At 39.8% G+C, this 21,824-nt stretch overlaps 1 protein-coding gene across 1 annotated transcript; it reads left to right on the plus strand.

Annotated features, from left to right (window-relative positions):
* Positions 1 to 579: 579 nt before the first annotated feature.
* slc17a7a (solute carrier family 17 member 7a) lies at positions 580 to 20,991 on the plus strand. The gene is made up of 13 exons (XM_075454036.1): positions 580 to 641; positions 13,634 to 13,886; positions 14,209 to 14,327; positions 14,664 to 14,778; positions 14,859 to 14,946; positions 15,181 to 15,267; positions 15,499 to 15,641; positions 15,813 to 15,962; positions 18,206 to 18,338; positions 18,936 to 19,046; positions 20,311 to 20,438; positions 20,542 to 20,611; positions 20,696 to 20,991. Exons 1-13 carry the CDS (start codon positions 580 to 582, stop codon positions 20,989 to 20,991), a joined length of 1,755 nt encoding a protein of 584 aa, XP_075310151.1.
* Positions 20,992 to 21,824: the final 833 nt, after the last annotated feature.

The raw sequence follows: 21,824 nt of genomic DNA on the forward strand, positions 1-21,824 counted from the left end.
AAGTGTCATCTTTAATTTTAGTGTTTTTTATTAATTCATCTTAACTCAAAGTTACTCAAAAGTATAAATTTTGTCTGAACGTGTGCGTGCTACTGTACATACAATAAATCAATTTTAAAAAGTCCTTTTTTATTGTTTTAATACTGGGAATTGATTAAACTCCTGCTGACAAACCTTTCTTGCTATATTGTGCTAAAATATTCTAAAACCTTGAGCCACAACAGGAGAAAAAACTGCGCATCGGGTTTTTCTTTCTGTGAATGTCAAAGCATTATCAGCAAGATCAACAATGATCATGGTTGCCTAATTGGCCGTAAGTTCGGATTTGAATATTTAAAATCTTGTGCTATTTAGGATACATAAACGCAAAAAAAATCCTTCAAAAGCGACCAAAAGCAACGTTAACCGTCGCTCTGTACACCTGTCTGAAGCTCAACTGAAACTGAAGTGTAGGTTGGTGTTGGTAGGGAGGGATGAGAACGAGAGACACAGTGAGAGAGAGGAGAACAGCGCGCGCTCAGGCAGGACAGGAGGGCGCGCGGGACATCAGCACACCGGCCGGGTCAAGGAGCTGCAACGATGGAGATCCGACCAGACAGGTTTAAGGCGGCAGCAGGGAGGACTTTGGGAAAAATTAACAGGTATGCATTTATTCTAAATAATCCTTTATCCTTACTTTTGAGTTGTGCCATTTCTCACGCGTTTTAAGGTGTGGGACGCAGCGGTGCGCCCATGGGCAACTGCGGGTTTCCATCTTCCTTCTCTCCTCCATCCAGTAACTTTCAACTAGGGAAAAGAGTTTATGGACGCTAATTGAAGGGGAATGCAACTGTTGGCTTAGGTCTTGTTGGTAGCGACTAAAGTCCAGCTTTACGCACCGTTCAGTGGCGTGTTGGGATTGACAAAAGTGGGTGAAAATGGGTCAAGATGTGTAGGACAAATCTCTCGATTCTGGTTTATTCACAGTGATCTGATGCTTCGATGCATAGTTTTCACAATTTGCATGTTTGTTCTTGTGATATTTAGTTCAGGTCAAAGTGGTGAGGCGAAGAAAGTCAGGTTACATAATGTTTCCGTGCGTTTTTGGCACGACCTGGTTGAATATGAGGGCTGGCCAGATGGAACCCTTCTATTCCTTAAAATTCATCTATCTATATATCTATCTATCTTATTTCAACTTCTTTTTTGTTATTTTTTCCCGAGTAATTAACAGAATACCTGCCTTCAAGTAGCCTAAGGACCATTTTATTGTCATTTTTAGAAAATAATCCAATTACGAATTTCTCAAGGCACCATTTTTTTTGCACATATCTTTCTTTGAGTGTTGAACCCTGAGATATCGGCCCACGGAATATACATAGGATATTTAGTTTCTTAATCTTTGTAGACAGAGAGTTGATTAATATAATTTGCTGTTTTGATCATTTTGGTGAAAATCTGACATGGCTGAAAGTTTGGGTTGTGGACAGTTGGTTATTAAAAAAAAGCAGTTTCTAGAGAAAATTGTATTGGATGAATGAATTAATAGAATGATTGAAAAAATAAGCATTTGCTATTTGCAGCAGTAAATTGTAAAGGGATGATGTAAGGAAAGACATACATCTGCTTAACCACTGCAGCCTTTATACGATACACGTTGACTCTTTGAGACAGTTTCTGAAGATGCAGGTCTTTATCTCATAATGTCAGTGAAAATTTTGTGAAAAGATCAACATATATAACTATTTCCAAACATGAATCTACCAAAGTGCTAGATATATGTAAATGCATGTCAGTGTAAAAGTTGCAACACAGATTATTGTGCTGATAATATTTCAGTATAAAAAAAGAGATTAATGACACCGATAGACCCTCATGAAATAACTATTGCTTTAAGCTTCCGCTCTCTCAGGATTTGAGGTAGCAACCAAACGTATAAATCCCGTCCTGAAATAGCCTGTTTTTCAGTCCAGCTGTCGAGCCATGCAAATCCCTAAACTCTCCCCTCCCACTCACTCCATCCCAGCCATGTCACTTCCTCCAGCCGCTGTCTCCTCCTCCTCCATCCACTGAAGGACCAGTAAATGCAACTTTCAGCTGACTGGGGTCTCCCAGATTAACAAACATGCAGATCTCGGGCTTTTTCTCTCTTATACACACGGTCACAGCTGATGCTGTGAGAGATATGACATGTTGGACTGGGATCAGATCTGTTTCAGTGGGCGTTTTCCCAGCTTATCCAGTGACTTGTGGTTTTACGCCACCACATTGTTAAGTACAAGCAAATGTTGCCAAAGAATAAGAGAACATTGGGATTAAATTCATGTGAAAATGTTTTATTATTTTTTTTAAATGTGCCTGCGAGTGTATAAAGGTGTGTATGTGCAGATTTGTTGACTCTTGAAACACAGGGTGTCCCTGCACTCTGCAACAGGATAAGAGCAATCTCACAGCTGCACTGTCAAAACCGTGATCCCCCCCGATGAAAGCAGCCAGGAGTTCATCTATTATTTAAACATTTTCTCCATCAGAATGCATCTCGCGTTTCTATATTAAACTCCACTAGGTAAGCAGAAACATCAGCCGTGTAAGGTCAAGTGTATTCTGAATCTCTGCTTTTATGTTTCCAAATTAAAACCCAATAATGATACACCCCTTTATCTATACCCCTCGTGCCAGAGAACTACCTCACAGCTTTGCATGAAATATAATCATATGGACTCATCCTTGTGTCCTCATAAAAATGTTGGTAGTATGTAAAAGTAATTGTTAGCGTCATGCATTCTCATAAGAATGCCTAACACTTTATTACAAGACTTTTAAATTGATTTGCAGCTGTGTGCATCTTCTGGATTGCTTGGTTACATTGAGAGCTTATGTTTCACCACACATGAGTCAATACAGAATATAACAGTAATCCATATTTAATCCACCTTACTTGCAGTGGAGTGCATTTTTCTGTTGCTCCCTTTCACTTTTCATTGTAGAAGTGGTCGGAATAAAATATTCAAACAGTGCTGAAATGTACTGCCGCTATTACTGGAATTTTCAGACTCTGCTGTATGAAATTAGAGCCTTGTATTAATTTTTTTTTTTTTTAGACATCACTTGTATTAATCTTATTCACTTTTGCACAATTCTCTTACACACAATCTGCGACAGTTTAAAAAACATTAGCAGATGATGCATCTACCATGTCTGAGCAGTTTACACTGCCACCACGCATGCCTGTTTTTTTGGCTGCAGTGCTGTTAGTATTCAGGATGTCAGTCCAGCTTCAGTGTATTTGCACTGCTTTAGCTGTTCAGATTGAGTTTTAAACTCAGCAGTATTGACAGCAACAGTAAAACATTCTAATAAGTGTTAATATTTGATGTGATGGTTACAGCATGACTTATGATCACTCACTTTATTGTTGAATCCATGCTCTCTTAAATTACTGCAAATAGAAGCAGTGTGTGTGTGAGACTATATGCAGTCAGCACTCACACAGTGATTTTTTTGTAAGTATTTAAATAATAAGTCTATGAAGGTCACACGTGTGGGTATTTAAACACTGTGTGTGTGTGTGTGTGTGTGTGTGTGTACAGGAGAGAGGAAAAGTGTAACAGGATGGGGGGGGGGGGGGGGGGGGGGTGTCTCCCTGGGTGACACAGTCCCACCGAGACCCAATCTGTTCGCTTCAGAGAGAGTCAGAAGCGGGAGACACCACTATCAAAAATACAAACTACATTACAAACACAATTTTCTATTTCTAGAACATATAATCAATCCTCAAGCCACTTTTCAAAATGTTGAAATCAGAGAAGAAATGTGTTAAAGATGTATCAATTCTGCACACAAATGTGGACAAATGGAGATCAGGGTCTCTGGCCGTATATAACATTTTTTACCCCCCTTACTGTCTCTCGCTCTGTCTATCTCATCCTAATATGAGAGGATTATGCAGAATACTCTGTGAAATGGTGAATTTAATATACAGTCCAACGTGAATCACAGGTCACCAACCAGCACATGAGAAAAGTCATTGTCGGTTTACAAATCAGAAAATGTTACTAACCCTCAACTTAACAGTGAATGTTTAAAATGATGGCAAATTATTTCAGGAGTTTAAAATTTCACACAGTTAAATGGCTGACGCTGAAGTCAGAACTAATTAATATATTAAAATAGAACATTAGTTTCAGTTACTGTAAAGCAAGAGTCCCCTAAAAACGCTGGTTCAAATATGGAGATAAATTAAATATCTGGGATTTTAACAAACAGTTAACATAAACTTTGGGGATAAATATTATGTATTTCTACTCATTTATAATGGTTATTTGGTAATCAAGAAAATTTACAATAATGATAATGATTAACAGGATATAGTAAGTTGCTTTATTTTAGGTTCAACTATCATAATTGAAACAAAGAATTAATCCAGTGTAAAGGCTAATGTATTTTTGTCAGATTCTTATTCAGATAGACTGAACTTTGGTGTCTAGTGAAAATCTGCTCAGTTTGAGGTGTAGGGTTAGTAAAAAACAAAAAACCTTTGTTGATAAATGCTTTGAGGCTAAGGACGGATGGTAGGAGAAATGTGTAATGCCTGAGGATAAAGATGACCACGGTGTAGAAAGAATCTGAACACACTCGCACAAAGCCGTGACGTAGTCAGCAGTACTTAAACTACAGATGTTCAAAAGATATTCTACAAAAGGTGCTTTAGATATTACATCTGATTCAGTCTTGTTACATTTTTTTCTAGGATATAAGTTATTTATGGTGTATAAGATACACCATAAATATTTGTGATGACTTTGTCATTAAGGTTGGTTACTCAAAATAGGGAAGAAAAAGAAAAAAAGTGAAAGATTCTGTCACAGGCCTCTTACGCTCACCTTCCTGTCCGTCCATCCATCCATTTTCGATATCTGCTTAATCCAATTCAGGGTTGCAGGGGGTCTGGAGTCTATTGGGTTGAGAGGAAGGGTACACCCTGGAGAAAGCCACCCTCCTGTCCTCATGATGATTTAGATGAATGAGTTATGAGTCCTTAACAAATAATCAAGCATCATTTTGAATTCTGTGGCCACAAGGAATTGTGGGATGGAATTATATCCATTTTTTTTTTTTTACAAAGAAAGATCCAGTGTTTCCTGAAGGAGACAGTAAAGGAAATGCTGAAGTTCCTTTCCTCAGAATTTAGAAGATTCAAACAGCTTTTATCATGGATGCTCCTTAAAGCTGCAGTCTGCAACTCTTTTTCAAGCATAATGCCTGGAACTGTCCGGGGATTCTGAAAGTAGTACATTAAATACCCCAATACAAAAAAAAAATGATTTCTCTAGGTCCCCTATATGTCCCGCTAGGTCCCTCCAAAGCCAGCAGGTTTGTTTACAAAATTGCAGACCGGACCGGTAAAAGGTAACCAATCAGGTTACGAGCTGGGCTCTGCTGCCTGTCAATCACCGATTGTGCACGCGCGATACAAGGTAGGCTCGTCCCCACGCTTATTATCTGGACTATTGAACTTCATTACGGGCTAGTCTACTTACTGTGTCTTCCATGATCGCAAATGACAGGTGAGTTGATGAATGAGGAGTCGTGTACGCGCATCTGGCGTGCACGTAGACGTGCACGAGTTCTCATGTGTTTTGATGGGGCGGGACAGGAAGTTGAATAACTTTTTATTTTTCGGTTAAAAAATAAGCATTTCTTGCATTTTGCGACTACGGAGGTCACCGTTTTCAACTTCAAGCGTTCTGATAGATCATGTAAACTCTTAAAATGCCAAAAAGTAGGACTTTACGAATGACAACAACAAATCTTGCAGACTGCAGCTTTAAATACCTCCGGGTCATTTCACTCAGTAAAGTTCCTACGCAATCAAGTTGATTAGACCGGACCCTAACCTTGTACTGAGCCTGTTCTTATTGTAATTATGATATTTCAGAGAGCCTGGGGTCATGGGGCTCCTGTCTGCTCATGCTGATTTGCTCATTAATTGTTGCCAGCTGAGGCAAGTCAGTTCTTTGCTACACTAACGGAATATGCTCCATCAGAAGCTCAGTTGATGAAGCTTCTACTAAGTCCTTATTGTGAGCCTCAAATGAAGGTAAATGACCAGGTAGAACTTTTTTGTCCTGTCTCATGTCGCAGCCTGTGCAGGAACCTTCCCATTGTTTCTTACAAGCAAAGATACCAAATTAAATTTTGTGGTGGCAGGTACACATCATGCTACAATATTTGTTAGTAAGCTGAAAGTGACAGGAAACTTAATGACCGACTAAATACAGGCAGACCCTTACCTGGGCTATTTTGGGGAATTAAAGACATACACACAGGCACAGAGTGGGGTGAGATAGCCCTTTAGAGGGAGGCATCCCTAATTAGCAGTCATTGCTGTGGGCTAGCCTAGTTAGCTGGTAGCATATGTTTGGTGTTAAGCTGCAATCTGTCTTGTTCTTTAATAAGGATCCTCCTGCAGCCTTCACTAACTCTGAAGAAATAGTCAGAGGTCCACTCGGGGTGAGTCAGCACATTTGTTTAGCACACACAGGACAGCAGCGTGAGTGCAGCCAACTGGTTCAACTGAAAGTGTGCACACATCTTACTTGTGTGACCTCAGCTTCTTAGTCAATATGTCGTTTAGAGTCTCTCTTGTATTTTTATGCACTGTGGCACACATGCTAAAGCATCTCTAGTGGCCAGTGCACCTTCTGTCCAATACATACCCACCGCCTGTGTGTGCTGTAGATGCTGTGATTATGAGCACAGGCATATAATTGTCATTTTGCCATCCCTTCTAAGTCAGTCGAGTAAACCTGAAAGTTTTATTGAACATGTAATGCTTTACCTGAAGCATGAATCAGATTTTACAAGCTTTCTCATTTCACATAAGGGCTAAAAAGTCAATCACAGCTCCCGCATGACCTCAAAAGTGTGTCGTGACGAAGGGAGAAGCATGGCGAACCATGCGCGGTGGACTAACCAGTGTTAGTCTGTCCCTCCATATTCATTTCCGGAAGTAAATCATTTTTGTAATCCTAATCTGAATGCTGTGACAGATTAAGAGAGGGACAGAGAGGCCGCAGCTTTACTAATCTCTTACAGATTCAAAAAAACGTTGCTTTACAAAGTATTGCTTTTCTGTTGTACGTTGTGTTGTATTTGACAAGTAGAATCATAAATTCACCTTTAATTTAACACTATACTTGCACATCTTTTTTGTTTTATTTCCTATGTATTCACTGATTGCATGGCTGGGCAATAAGATTACCTAGTCTGCTGTGTAGAAATTGGGGGAGGGAGTGCAATCCACAAGCACAACGAAAAAAATATAAAAATATCACGGATGAAAAAGACTGTGTGTGCAGAGAACCAGACACACAAGCCAACAGATAGATAGATAGTGACAGTTTATCGTGTAAAAGCTGGAGTGAATTATTTATCTGACTAAAAAACACATCAATAATTAACCAGAGCCAGAGTCTGACTCGTCTTGTGTTAGCCTTTGTGAATAAGTTATCTTGGCATCTCAGAGGGCTAAGAAAGTCTAATTGTGGAAACCTACCAAAGCCCACTTTTGAAAAATCCTTTTACAAACACAACAATCTTCGACACCTCAGTCAAATGGAAGTGGTGATTGTGCTTGTTTCTGCGAATGATTCTCCAGCTCACTGACTAACTGGATCAGTCAAATACAAGGTGGATGGCTGACATACACTACTCACAAAAAGTTAGGGATATTTGGCTTTGTGAAATTTATGGAAAATGTAAAAAGTTCACGCGACAGTGATATTATATCATGAAAGTAGGGCATTTAAGTAGAAGCATGCACTGGTGATTTCCTCATCTCAAACAATTTATTGAAACAAAAGCCAACAACAGTGGTGGGTATACCACAACAAAAAATGTCAACGTCTCAATAACTTGTCATGTGCCCTTGAACATCAATTACAGCTTGAAAACAACGTCTCATGCGGTTCACAAGTCGACTTATTGTCTGCTGAGGCATGGCATCCTACTCTTCTTGAAGGGCGGCCCTCAGGTCATTGAGGTTCTGGGGTACAGAGTCACGAGCCTCTACACGGAAATTCAGCTGAGGTTTTCTATGGGATTCAGGTCTGGGGAAAGCGCAGGCCACTCCATTTGAGGTACCCCAGTCTCCAGCAGCCGTTCCCTAATAATGCGACCTCAATGAGGTGGAGCATTGTTGTCCATGAAGATGAAATTAGGCCTGTGTTGTTCATGTAGGGGCACAATGACCGGATTAATGATGTTATTCAAGGAGTATGGGCTTGTCACTGTACCATTCACAAAGTGTAGGGCAGTTCTGTACTGACAATACACACCTGCCCACACTGTAACACCACCACCACCAAAGGCTCGTCTGGTGACAACAGTGGCTGATGCATAGCGCTCCCCTTGACGACTCCAACATCGTTGGCGGCCATCATTTCTGCTCAACGGGAATTGACTTTCATCAGAACAGCACGGAGTCCCACTGGTCCCTCGTCCAGCGTAAATGCTCACTGGCCCATGCAAGGAGATGACAGCTGTGTCTGCGAACATCCTGTTTGAAGCCTTGCAATGACGTGGTACTGTTGATCAATTTTTAGGTGTCGTCTTGGTCTCGTGATGTCAAAATGTGAACAGCATGATGATGAGGACTGTTGAAATACCAATTCTAATTGAACCAGGAAATGTATTGGTCGATTCATGGATCAAACACCTGTTGTGAATTTTGCCGTTAAGCAAAAAGTGCTTAAACATTGAACAGTTGGACATGTGCATTCAAAAGTTTACAGAATGTCACATTAAGTTCACCTCTAAAGGTTATAATGTGTTTTAGGTTCATCCTGAAATTTCACTCGAAAGCCAAATATCCCTAACTTTTTGTGAGTAGTGTATGAGTGTTCGTTGCTGTGAACTGAAACATTAAAAAAAAAACACACTCTTACGTTAAGATAGAAATGTTGCACTGTGGCCACTGTTTAACATTTATCTGCAACGAGCAAGCACTGAGGCCCGCTGGCTGCATGTGTGTCTGTTCGTGGGGGAGTGCTGGTGAGCGTTTGGAGGTTGTAATACACAGATGGCCACTCTTCTGACTTCTCTGTTTGACTCCTGTTGGAAAAGAAGTGGCTCTGGGACATGGCATTTCATAAGAATGGTCACATACATATAGAACACTGGCCAAAAATAACAGCATTTTTTATGCCCTTTAAGTACATTTAGAAAAATTAACAGCCAAATAATATCAAAGAAAGTGTTTTTTGAGTAGAGTTCCACAAAGTAAACATTTTCTACATTAATTTTCTCAAGTGAATCCATGATATGAATGGTAAGGGCATTGAATAACCCACATGTTCAAACTGATGCTTTTTTAAACATCTCAATGATCATGGTCATCAAAATAAAAGAAATCACTCTAAATACACAATATGAACACTCAAGCTTGGCCATTCTGGACTATAGTGTGTACAGTTTGATATCAGTCTCCGGAGACTTTCTGCTTGTGTCAAAGAGAGTAAACAACTTTAACAGCAGCATTGTGGCAGCAGGTCCAGTGCATCTATGAAGGAGATACTGAAGAAATTTTCTGTTAGAGCTCTTCAGATTGTGACGGCTGCTTCAACATACTGGGAATAGCTTAGTCAGACCCGACCCAACATATGGTCTGCGTATGTCTGTGTGTGAGACACACAAGAAAAAAATGTGAATGTAAAAAAAACAGAGTTGATTGTTCAAGGAGAACTGCGGTATTTTCAACATTAAGCCTCTTTTATGGGTCGTCTGCAATGTTTTAGAACCCCCCTCACCGCTTTTTTGATGTTTACTGCTGTCTCCGGGATTTGCTTAATTTTGATTAATCTCAACCTGCTTCAGAATGGCAAGCATGGTGCATGTCCAAAAAGGTCCGTAAAAGCAAAATAAACGTCCGTTTTCAAAATCATCAACTCACCGGAATGGTTACTGGTGTGCACTGGTAATCCATATCAAATTTCGTTGCGAAAAGTTGCTTCTGTCGTGTTTTATTTGACATTTTGTAAATCCCATTGAGTTGTATTGAAGACTGGATATTCGTTGATATTACTCCGCCACCAAAACCGGAAAGAGGAGATGTTTGTAGTTCTCTCGCACCAGAAATGGAAACCAGGATAATACACCTAGCAGCATTTCCGGTGCGAGAGAACTACAAACATCTCCTCTTTCCGGGTTCGGTGGCGGAGTAATATCAACCAGTGCACACCAGTAACCACTCCGGTGAGTTGATGATTTTGAAAACGGACGTTTATGGTGCTTTTACGGACCTTTTAGGACGTGCACTATGCTTGCCATTCTGAAGCAGGTTGAGAAGAATCAAAATTAGGCAAATACCGGAGACAGCAGTAAACATCAAAAAAGCGGTGAGGGGGGTTCTAAAACATTGCAGACGACTCATAAAATGAGTTGAAAATGTTGAAAATACCGCAGTTCTCCTTTAAGGATTTTGTCATTTCTGGGATTTATTGCTTACAAATTCAAATTGAAATATGTGTAGTTAGATTACACACATATTGTCAAGATTTACTTGATTACGTTTTAATTCCATCTTATAAAAATGCCAGCTTCAGATGCACAATTGCGTCAGTTTGTCATCTGTATCGGCTAATAAAGGCTTTTATGTGAAATATTGACATCAGCCAAAAATCAACACTGACACAGAGATAAGGTCATGTTTGACTTTTTTGTGGCTAATTTGAGGATTGTCACTGTGAGAGGATCAACTAAGCTTGTTAAAGTAGGATGAAGTCTACAGCTTTGTCTAAAAATTAGATAAGATTAATTAGATTAATGCTGCATGTTTTAAAGGTAAATTGAATATATTTTTATGTTTTAAGATTGCTTTTGTAAATGTGGGCTATGCCTCTTGCTTACAAGACCAAGGTCCTGTACGTGGCCTTTAAATTAGAATAGCAGCGACCAAAACTTACACAAAAAAACTTAGATACTCAAAACTATTCTGATTAGATTGTATTTTTCATATTTCTTCCTATAATGCACATTTAATCATGGGCTACTGGAAATTTCAAAGGTATTTTATCCAATCCTGAGAAGATAAACTCTTTGTCATGGCTTCAAAATAACCATGGTAACTCTATGTGGTGTCAGCAAAATGTACAGTACATGAAAAATTGGTACTGATTTGTTCAAGGATGATGAGACTAGGGGTGTAACGGTATGAAAATTTAACCTCACGGTTATAGTGACCAAAATGATCACGGTTTTCGGTATTATCGCGGTATTTTTAAAAGTGTGTTCAATCTGTTCAGAAAGCACTGATAGGCCTACACAAGCTGAAAAAAGTGCAACAGTGTTTATTATATTGCAAAATCTTATCAAAAACATCAACAATTAACATTAAGGGAACAAGAGTGCAGCATGTAAACAGCTTATTTGTCAGAAACATTTCCAGTAGTGCAGGTTTAAATGATACAAATCCAAACATTCAAGCTAAGGCATAAAGAACAATGTGTAAACAAATCAAAGAAACACCACAAAATATATACATGTTTTCTTCATCATCAAGATAGAAATGTAAAACTGTTAGTAGCTTATTTGTCGGGAAAATTAACTATTGTGCAACTGTATGATAAACGCAACTCAAATGTGCACCCGTTTAGCTCTGAGGCTAACGTTAAAGATGTGTCCCGATTAGCTCCACACTAACACCACTGAATGAACATGTGCATGTGCCGTAGGCATCTGTTTAGATTATTGACACGTTATTAAAAAGTTAGACAGACGGATCATTGCATTCTGCTTCAACCCGATGTCCCCACACCATGCATTTATTTATGCATTTGAGCTGAAACGTTAACGTTAACTTACGTTGCATTGGCTATACAGTTGTGGGTGATGATCACGGAGATGAGCAAGGAGATTTGACATATTGCCAACTTTAGCGGAAACTTTTTTCCTGCATGCTCTGCAGACAGGATAACCATCTTTTATCAACTGTCTCCCGGCATTCTTATAAAAACCAAAATATTCCCATACTTCGGATATAGTCTTCTTAGAGGGCTGATAAATGTCCTGACTCTGAGTGCTGTCATCTACACCTTCGGCCTTGATTCCAACTTCAAGAAATGCACGTTGTAGGCTGCGCAGTGAGCATGCGCGACAAATTAAGAACTCGGATAAGGCTGGGAAGGATTAAACTCACGGTTTTCATACCGTGTTATTAACCGTGATATTAATGATATTTGAAATGAACGCGGTAATTGTTATCGTCAACACTTTTTATCGTGGTTTACCGTCATACCGGTAACCGTTACATCCCTAGATGAGACTGAATTAGAGGATTATGTATCCTAACACATTTTAAACTTTTACAGCTTAAGAAAAGGTTCTCTTTCAAGCGCATACAAAACATTAAAGATTGCAAAAATTGGCTTTGTTCTTAGACATTATAAATTAAATAAGTCTCAGTACTTTTCCATAATGACCTAAAGTGATCTAGGAATAGGAAGACAAAACAATTGGGAATGCAAGGACATATTCACACACACACATTGTTTTGGGCTGATCCAGAGAATATGACGAAGCATGTTGAACCTACTCATGTCCAATCATACTCGGTCGAGTGTGAGTCCATCCTATGAGGCTATAAATATAAATGATAACCGGAAGTCGCGGTTCAGTCTGACGGACTTCCTGCGGGAGCTCTGTTCCACTGAGCCCAGCGCTGATATGCTTTGACGTGTGACTACAAATAAACACTTCATTTTCACTTGAATTACTCCGGTCCGTTCTTGAGCTTCCAATTAAAGAACCAAATCTAACAGATTTTTTTCTAAATCCCTTTAATTTTCTCTTTAAAGCGGAAATACTCCCCAAAGATCGCTCAGGGGCTTCTTCAACCAACAGAGGACTGATCTGATCTCATTCACAAATTAACTGTAGGGCATCTTGACCAAAAATTTGTAGGATTAGATGCTAAAATACAGAATTCCACAAAAAATCCGACAATCAGGTCCAGACAGGAAGCACGATGAGATGGTTTCGTCTGGATCTAAATACATCAAAAAAAAACAAAAAAAAACAGGCTGTGTTAAAAATCAGTGTTGGGTTAGCCAGTGGAAACTTTAGTGTAGTGTTGTTTCAACCCACTGAACTATATTTGAAGATAGTCCACAATGCATGCTTTTTCATCCATCCATCCATTTTCTGGAGCGGGGGGGGGGCGGGGGGGGGGGGGGGGGGCGCTGGAGCCTATCCCAGCTGTCAGTGGGCAGGAGGCGGGGTACACCCTGGACAGCTCGCCAGTCCATCACGGGCCACACAGACCGGGCACACAACCATGCACGCTCACACTCACTCCTAGTGACAATTTCAAGTCGCCAATCAACCTAACATGCAAGTTTACGGACGGTGGGATGAGTGCCCAGAGAGAACCCACACAAACACAGGGAGAACATACAAACTCCACACAGAAAGGCTCCAGACACGATTCGACCCAGGAACCCTCTTGCTGTGAGGCGACAGAGCTAACCACCACACCACCATGGAGCCCAATCGTTTTATAGAACTTCCCCTAAATCTAAGACATATTTGAAGATATTTGGAGGATTGGCTCATGGTTCTCCTTTGCTGTGTGCCTCCTGTCACTATCTGCTTTCAGGCTGATTGAGAAACGTCAGCCAAATGGAGAAACCATTGAGTTATCAGCAGAGGGCCGTCCTGAGCTGGTGGAGGAGAAGGAGATGCCAGTGGTGGACTGTACCTGCTTCGGTCTACCCAGGCGGTACATCATGGCCATCCTGTGTGGCCTGGGATTCTGCATCTCTTTTGGTATACGGTGCAACCTGGGTGTGGCCATTGTAAGCATGGTGAATGACCATACTGTCTACAGAGGCAATAAAGAAGTGCTCGTGGTAAGTAGAAGAAAAGAGATCAAAGTTTCTGTACATGTCTCTGTTGTATATGTCTGTCTTAGGTCTTGTGAGACAAGCCTCTGCATGGCACCAACCTCAAGCCATAGTAATTAAGCGAACAACAGTTTAATTGTAGTAGAATGTACCTATATAATAGTGCCTAGCTATGACTTGCTCCTGGCAATCATTTTGCAATCTTTGTTTTGGAGTACACCAAATAAATTTACACCACAATAATGTTTGTTGGAAACTGTGAGTACACCAAAGGCACAAAGATATTTTATTGTGAACTAATTGAGTCACAAATCTGTCTTCTTTCTAGGCTGCACAGTTCAGCTGGGACCCAGAGACTGTGGGGATGATCCATGGCTCCTTCTTCTGGGGCTACATAGTCACACAGATCCCGGGTGGCTTTATATGTCAAAAATTTGCAGCTAACAGGTTATTATCCTTACTTTTACAGTTTCTTCTCCAGAGTGGCAGATATTTTATTTGGGTTATTATCAACAGATTGTTTTGTTATGCATTGTGTTATTTATTGCAAACAATTTTTTAGCAATAATCAGAATGGCATGTGTAAGCGGAAGACAAGTAAATCATAATGGCATCAAAGATGAAATAACCCTTCAACAAAATTCAGCCACAATCCTCTCTCAATGGATTATTTGTATTTTCTTTTGTTTTTCCTTTTTCTTTTCTTTTATTTTGTCTTAAGATACTTTTGTTCCCATTGACTTTTCAATCTGAGGCAGTTTGTTTGTCTTCTGTGTGTTTAAGAGTGTTTGGCTTTGCCATAGTGGCCACATCCACCCTCAACATGCTGATTCCATCTGCAGCTCGCTGCCATTATAGCTGCGTCATACTTGTCAGGATATGCCAAGGCCTTGTTGAGGTACAAAATGTGTCTGTGCACACATCCTCTCAGTGGACTTCATTCATGAACGTTGTTCCTGACTGTATTTTCTTCTTTAGGGTGTATCATACCCAGCCTGCCACGGGATCTGGGCCAAGTGGGCACCTCCTCTTGAGAGAAGTCGATTAGCCACAACAGCCTTTTGTGGTAAAGTTTAAACACCTTGCTGCCATTCAGTTCCTGCAGTATCTGCAGATCTGTAGTGAAGTTGGGTTTGAACATGAGTTCATGAGGGTGAAGTAGCCAAAAGTTTCTCTGAGTTTAAGAGGGCATATGACTTTCAATAATAATTTCATTGCATTGGAAGTGCAAATATTCTGCAATGGTTTAGCTAGAAACATTAATTATTTGTTGCTTTTCTTTGTGTTTTATATTTTGCAGGGTCCTATGCAGGGGCAGTGGTGGCTATGCCCCTAGCTGGGATACTGGTGCAATACACTGGGTGGCCTTCTGTATTCTATGTCTATGGTTAGTACCCTTAGCCTCCCAACATATCTTTAATTACTGCATGATCACGGCTGTTCAGCCCAGTATTGGTCAGTACAGTAACAGAAAACATTTATAAGAATCTCAAGATATGGTTGCAAAATTCATGTGTCCACTGTTTATTTTATCTCTTTTTTTCTTAGTTTTATCTACAACTAATTTCATTCTGTCTGTCCTCCTGTGTTTTTTGCTTTCTCTCTTTTGTCCTCCCAGGCAGCTTTGGGATATTTTGGTATTTGTTCTGGATTCTGGTGTCGTATGAGAGCCCCGCAGCCCATCCAACGATCACGCCAGAGGAGAGGAAATACATCGAAGACGCAATCGGAGAGTCAGCATCATTTCTCAATCCCCTTCATGTATGACATCATATGTTGTTCAGTCAAAATTTATAATAAAAAAATCTAGTTAATCTAGATTATATGAATGCACATGTGTCACTATAAGCACACACTCTAAGCTGACTCTCAAGTTTCTGATCAGTCTTACTGGAGTCAGTGGATGCCTAACTTGCTTTTATTTGGTGGTAGAAATTTAAAACCCCATGGAGACACTTCTTCACCTCTATGCCAGTATACGCCATCATTGTGGCCAACTTCTGCAGGAGCTGGACCTTCTATCTGCTGCTCATCAGCCAGCCTGCTTACTTTGAAGAAGTCTTTGGCTTTGAGATAAGCAAGGTGAGTTCAAAATGATTGTTCAATCTTGATTTTTTTTTTTTTAACACATTTGAAAAGACAACACTCATCCCTCTGCTATGGAGAAATCGTGGTGCCCGCATCAGTAGTTCAAGATGTTGCATAATTCTCTGTCTGCTATTGGATGGCTCAAGTTTTTCGAGCCACTTTTCACCACTTTTGCTCACTTTTTCCCTCACTTAGATCGCCTTACAACCTTTTCTTGCATGTCTGCTTGTATGAATTCCTGCAACATTTACATTAATCCTGAAGTAAATCACACTTTTTCCTGTGGAGGGGCGCAACAAGCTAGAGCCTATTCTAGATTACACTGGGTGAGATACGGGGCTGACAATCACGCATACTTACACCTATTGTCAAATTAAAATTGTCAAAATAATTTCTCAACCTAGTATGCACATTTGTGAATTGTTGGAGGAATCCAGAGTATGCCGAGGAAAACCACACAGTTAACTTAGCACTGTGCATTTCACAGCTCAGCCTCACTGAAAAATGTGAAATAGTTACAAAATTTATTTTTTATTCCACCAAGCAAAACTTTCAGACTTTCAATCTCTTTCCTACACTGTACTATCTGCTCCTTTTTTCTGTCTATCCAAAGTTTTTATCTATATCAATTTTAGTCTGTTTTCCACTCTAAGAAACAATGAACATGTTGCACAAAAGGATGTCAGTTCTGTGAGTCTCACAGTCATTGTATGAGAGTTTTCAGCAGTGTCGCATGTTGTTCCATGAGGAGTAGGGTACTTTGTCCCTCGGTTTGCTGATTTTGTCTTGATAAAAATCTAAATAATATCAGATAAAAAAGCCTAAATGGTGTATGTGGAGTAGGGACTCAACAGCTTAGAGTTTTACCCGTGACTTCTGTTCACATCATACACACTTGATGGATTATAGCAGCTTTTGTGGGTGTGTTGGGCTGATGGAGGTCAGTGAGAAGATTTTCACATATCCCCCAAACTATTTTTTATGCAGCAGAGCAATCCCAAACTATTTCAACCTTTTTCACCATCGTGTTTCAAAGTAGGTCTGAGATTTTTCTCCTGCAAAGTAGTCAGTGGTCAAACATGTCCGCTGTTTCTGTGGTTAAAAAGTCTGTCTTCCCACGGTACATTTTAGAAGTTTGTTTTTGTTTACTGGAAAGCTTTAGTTCCATTTTGATACATCTGTTAGACACCAAATGCTTTTCTCTAGCACACCGCCAAATTCTTGTCAAATTCGTGCAATTTCTTTGTCAATGTAGATGGAGTACTTTGACAGTAAAATTAGAGTTTATTTAGGGAGCTTCGGGCAGCAGGATTGCCAAATTACACTGATTTGTTTGTGATGAGTGTAAACGTACAGGTCACAAAAGCTACAATTATTAGAGCTTGAACAAAACACTTTTTTTTTGTGTTTGTGTGTCCCATACTTTAATTTTCAGCACAGTAACCCTTTCCGTAGGGAATATTTTAAAAGACTGAGTGGGAATTTATCTGGTCAGAATACTGTACATATACATATGTGTGTGTGTGTGTGTGTGTGTGTGGTCATATGAGAACTCAGCACCTTCAGAAATATATATGCTTAGTCTATAGCATTGCAAAAGCATTGTGATGCAAAAGTCACTATAGAAAGGATTATATCACAATAATAATTACTGGATAATGTAATTTCCTGTATCAGCATAATGGCTCCTAAATGGACTAAGTGGATTAACTAGATTTACCTTTTTACTTACTTCCTTTTCGTTGATTAATGCATATTTTTTTATTGTTAAAGTATTTCAATGGATATTTTAGAGGTGATGGGCACATTTCCATTTCCATGGTGGATTTAATTAATGCAATACAGCAAATGTAAATAAAAGTAGGGGTCAGCTAAATAGAGAAGCCTTTGGAGATGTCCTTCTTCTATTTTGGACCAGTTATTGCAAATTATGTGACTTTGGTTGAAGTTTAAATAGTTGTCTTCTATAGCATTAGATTAAATTTTTTATGTCTACCATAACAAATCTTTAGACAGTATAAACTAATGCAGTTCTGTTTATGTTTTTATTTAGTGAAACGGAAGGTACCTTATATTTCCTAGAAACAAGTCTCTCCTAAAAAGAGTCGGAGGGACTGCATGGCATTATCTTGGTTCAATTCAAGTCAACATTTGAACATTAAATGTAACTATGATTCAACTCAGCGTGCTATTTCCAGCCCTCTGATACATGACATCTCCCTCCTTTTGTTACTCAGGTGGGCATGGTATCAGCTTTGCCTCATCTGGTGATGACAATCATCGTGCCTATTGGAGGCCAGTTGGCTGACTACCTGAGAACCCACAACCTGATGTCCACCACCAACGTCAGAAAGCTCATGAACTGTGGAGGTGAGACTGTCAGACATGAGAGGAGGAGACTGAGGAGCAAAGAAAACGAAGAGACGAGGAAAGCCCAAAGAGAAAAAACACATATGAAAAAAAACCAACCCAACTAATGTTTGGGTTTGTTGAGTGATGTGATATGTGTGCTGTTAATCTGTTCATTCTGAAACAGTAAAAAGGTCATACACTTTGGGTTAAGAGACAGTATCTCTGAGAGTTAGGTATGAATGTTTACAAAGATTCTCTACTATGATGTTGATATTAAAAGAAAAAGAGCAACACTGACAAAAAATCATCAGTAGATCTCTGAATTAATGATGGTGAGAAATCCCCTAAACTACAAGTTCTAATTGTATTTCAACACTGTGAGTGTGTTATCTTTACCCTCCATCTTCTTCCAGGAGTAGAGCAGCAGCTGGCAGCATTAGAATCATGTTAATATTTTAGCACACCTTAAAGGTCAAAAAACACAAGTGCTGTTTCTAACAATGCACTACTTTATAATCAAGAACCAGTGATTGTTTGAACATAGTCTTAAATTGTGCCTCTTTTTTTTCAATTTCTCACCTCCTGTGTTTATGTGGATTTGTTTCCATGTTTTAGGTTTTGGAATGGAGGCCACCCTCCTGCTGGTGGTGGGATATTCTCACACGAAAGCTATGGCCATTTCTTTCTTGGTCCTCGCTGTGGGGTTCAGCGGATTTGCTATCTCAGGTGAGTGACATTATAAGCCAGTAAGTCCTGAATCAGTCTGATTTGACATGTCACCTTTCAAAAACTTCAAAAAATGGAAGTACGTTTAGATTTTGCAATCAACAATTCTCAGAAGAAATTGTGTTGTAAACATTGACTGTAAATAATAGATGGATGCAGATATCACTCATTGGTTTTTGGACTGCTGTTTTGAAGCATTGAGGTCGCCATCTTAAAGTTTTAATCTTAAAGATGATGTAGAAAAAAATGAATCTGACTTCACAACAGGCTTCCCACTGGGTGGCAGCCACACGCTTGATTAATAATTCACCTTATTGGTGATGTAAGTTATGGAAACTAAACATTATTTCTGTTGCAGCGGTGCTCATTTTAAGATACGCATTTATGAAGACTGACTTTTTTGGAGTAAGCCTCGAGTGGCCACTTGAGGATCTACAGGTTTTTGACACTTCCACGTCAGCTCCATTTTTCAGCCCTTTTTAGAAAATATCTTTAACTGTTTAACATTATAGGGACAGTGCGCATTGATAAGCATTTGTGTAAGTGTGCTTGTGTAAGCAGTTCAGTGTGGCGACAGCCCCAAAGGAAATACAAAATATTAAAACACATTTCTATGAAAGCATTAAATGTGTTAAAAACAAGCACGGTAATACATAAAGCGTGTGTGAGGTATCTGAGTAACTACAGAGAAGGGGTCCCTCATTTGCATTTATTTCAACGCACGCTGTGTATCACATGTTGGAAAATTTGCTCTGTGCCGTAACTTCTTGGAGTAATAATGAAAATCTGAAATTTTTACAGCTTAGTTTTTATGTAGGTTAGCTGTAGAGTGCTGTTGACATTGTGCCAAAAGTAAGAAGTTTCACAATCATCTTAAAGAATGCACACAAGAATGCTGGTAGTTAGTTATAAAGAGTATACAACTTCAGCAGAAAGAGAAGGAACTGTATGTCTGATGTCCGGCGGTGTTGAGCAGAGCGTTCGATCCTGCTGAGTCTCTGAACACACTCCAGAAGTCTGTGTGAAGGTTGGGAGATGCTGTTCATGCATATTTTATGTCTCAGTGTGGTATCGGTCTTCTCAAAATCTTGGCAAGTGAGCAAACAAGTGTTATTACACATCAATAAATATCTCTCACCCGCATATCTCACATACAGTGCATCAGTCTTTCTTATTGATTTTTCTAAACTATGTTGTTGGGGGAAGGATCTGCTTCGGTGAAACAAACGTTCATGTTGTGCTGTGTTTGTGTCGTGTCCATCAGGGTTTAATGTCAATCACTTGGATATCGCCCCTCGATATGCCAGCATACTGATGGGCATTTCAAATGGAGTGGGGACATTATCAGGAATGGTGTGTCCTCTCATAGTGGGAGCCATGACCAAGCACAAGGTGATTTGTTTTACTTGTACAAATTAAAAATGCCCAGTATAAAAGCCAGAACTGAATTATAAAGTGGACGATGACACTAAGGTGGATTTTTAAATGATTCCAGACACGTGAGGAGTGGCAGTACGTCTTCCTCATAGCTTCCGTCGTTCATTATGGAGGAGTGATTTTCTATGGTAGGACTTTGACGCTACAGTTCTCAGTGAGGAATCTCTACAAGTTTCTGTCAAGTGCTGATTATATCTCTTTTTTTCACCTAGGACTCTTTGCATCAGGAGAAAAACAGGCGTGGGCAGACATAGAGGACACAAGTGAGGAGAAGTGTGGTATAATCGATGAGGATGAACTGGCCAATGAGACAGAAGAAATGTACCGCGGAGGCGGGCAATACGGGGCCATGGGCCAGCCAGTGGTTGGTTCCAACGGAGGAGGCACAGGAGGTGGAGGAACAGGGGCGGAATGGGTGAAAGACTGGGATAAGTCTGAAGAGTATGTGCAGCCTCCTGGACATAACTCGTATATGTACGGGGGAGAGAAGGAGAAAGAACTGACATAGAAGACCGATGTGATATAAGTGTAAAAAAATGATAAAGAGGAGGATTGTTTTGGGGAGAGGGATTGTGAGAGTCACTGCTGAACTGAAAGGACCTGCTGTGTGCTTTTGTACTTTATTTGCAACTGCACATATCAAGAGTATGCATCCAATTTGTTCCATTGTGAGTGTATCCGTGAGTGTGTATGTGTGTGTGTGTGTGTGTGTGTGTGTGTGTGTGTGTGTGTGTGTGCGTGTAGGCATGCGGGTGTCTGAGTGGTTGGTGTATATGGACACAAACAGTTTTCAGTCACAAAATCTGAACTTTCTTCCTGCTCCTAAGTTTGATGTTAATGCTCAGGAGGTCTGGTTCCACAACATCACTGAGAAGTGTGTATGAGTGTGTTTGTGTATGGTGGGCTTTTACCTGCACAGCAACTTGCCCCAAACCACTGGCATTGTGTCGTTTTAGAAAATTTTATTTAATGTGTGAGCCAAGCATTTGTTCTATTTTCTTTGCTGGGAAAGCACCTGTGGAGCCTCAGTAACACTTTAGAGCTTAAAACAATATCCAAAATCACTGATGTCATCGCTCACAGTGCTTTCACATCAAACTGAAATCATATTGATCCTATAATAAATTATAAAAGGTGTATATGTTTTTTTTGCAATCTACACTGAATACTTTCAGTTGTTCCATTTTAGAGGGAAAGGGTGCTTTGGTGTTGTATTGGTGTATGTGTGTAAAGCTGTAAAAACTTGTTTCAGTCTCCCCTTCATGTGTGTGTACAAAGGTGTGTGTTTGACTTTGCTTATAAAGCTGCTTGTGGTGTCTAGCTGAGTCTCACCTGGGTCTG

The sequence above is a fragment of the Odontesthes bonariensis genome, chromosome 21 (assembly GCF_027942865.1).
Source record: "Odontesthes bonariensis isolate fOdoBon6 chromosome 21, fOdoBon6.hap1, whole genome shotgun sequence".
NCBI classification, from domain to species: Eukaryota; Metazoa; Chordata; class Actinopteri; order Atheriniformes; family Atherinopsidae; genus Odontesthes; species Odontesthes bonariensis.

Bases quoted from the DNA above. Each gene is read 5' to 3' on its own strand.
- slc17a7a (XM_075454036.1), top strand. From the start codon at position 580: ATGGAGATCCGACCAGACAGGTTTAAGGCGGCAGCAGGGAGGACTTTG. The intron at 642-13,633 runs GTATGCATTTAT...ATCTGCTTTCAG, and splicing joins ACTTTGGGAAAAATTAACAG to GCTGATTGAGAAACGTCAGC. The intron at 15,963-18,205 runs GTGAGTTCAAAA...TTTGTTACTCAG, and splicing joins TTGGCTTTGAGATAAGCAAG to GTGGGCATGGTATCAGCTTT.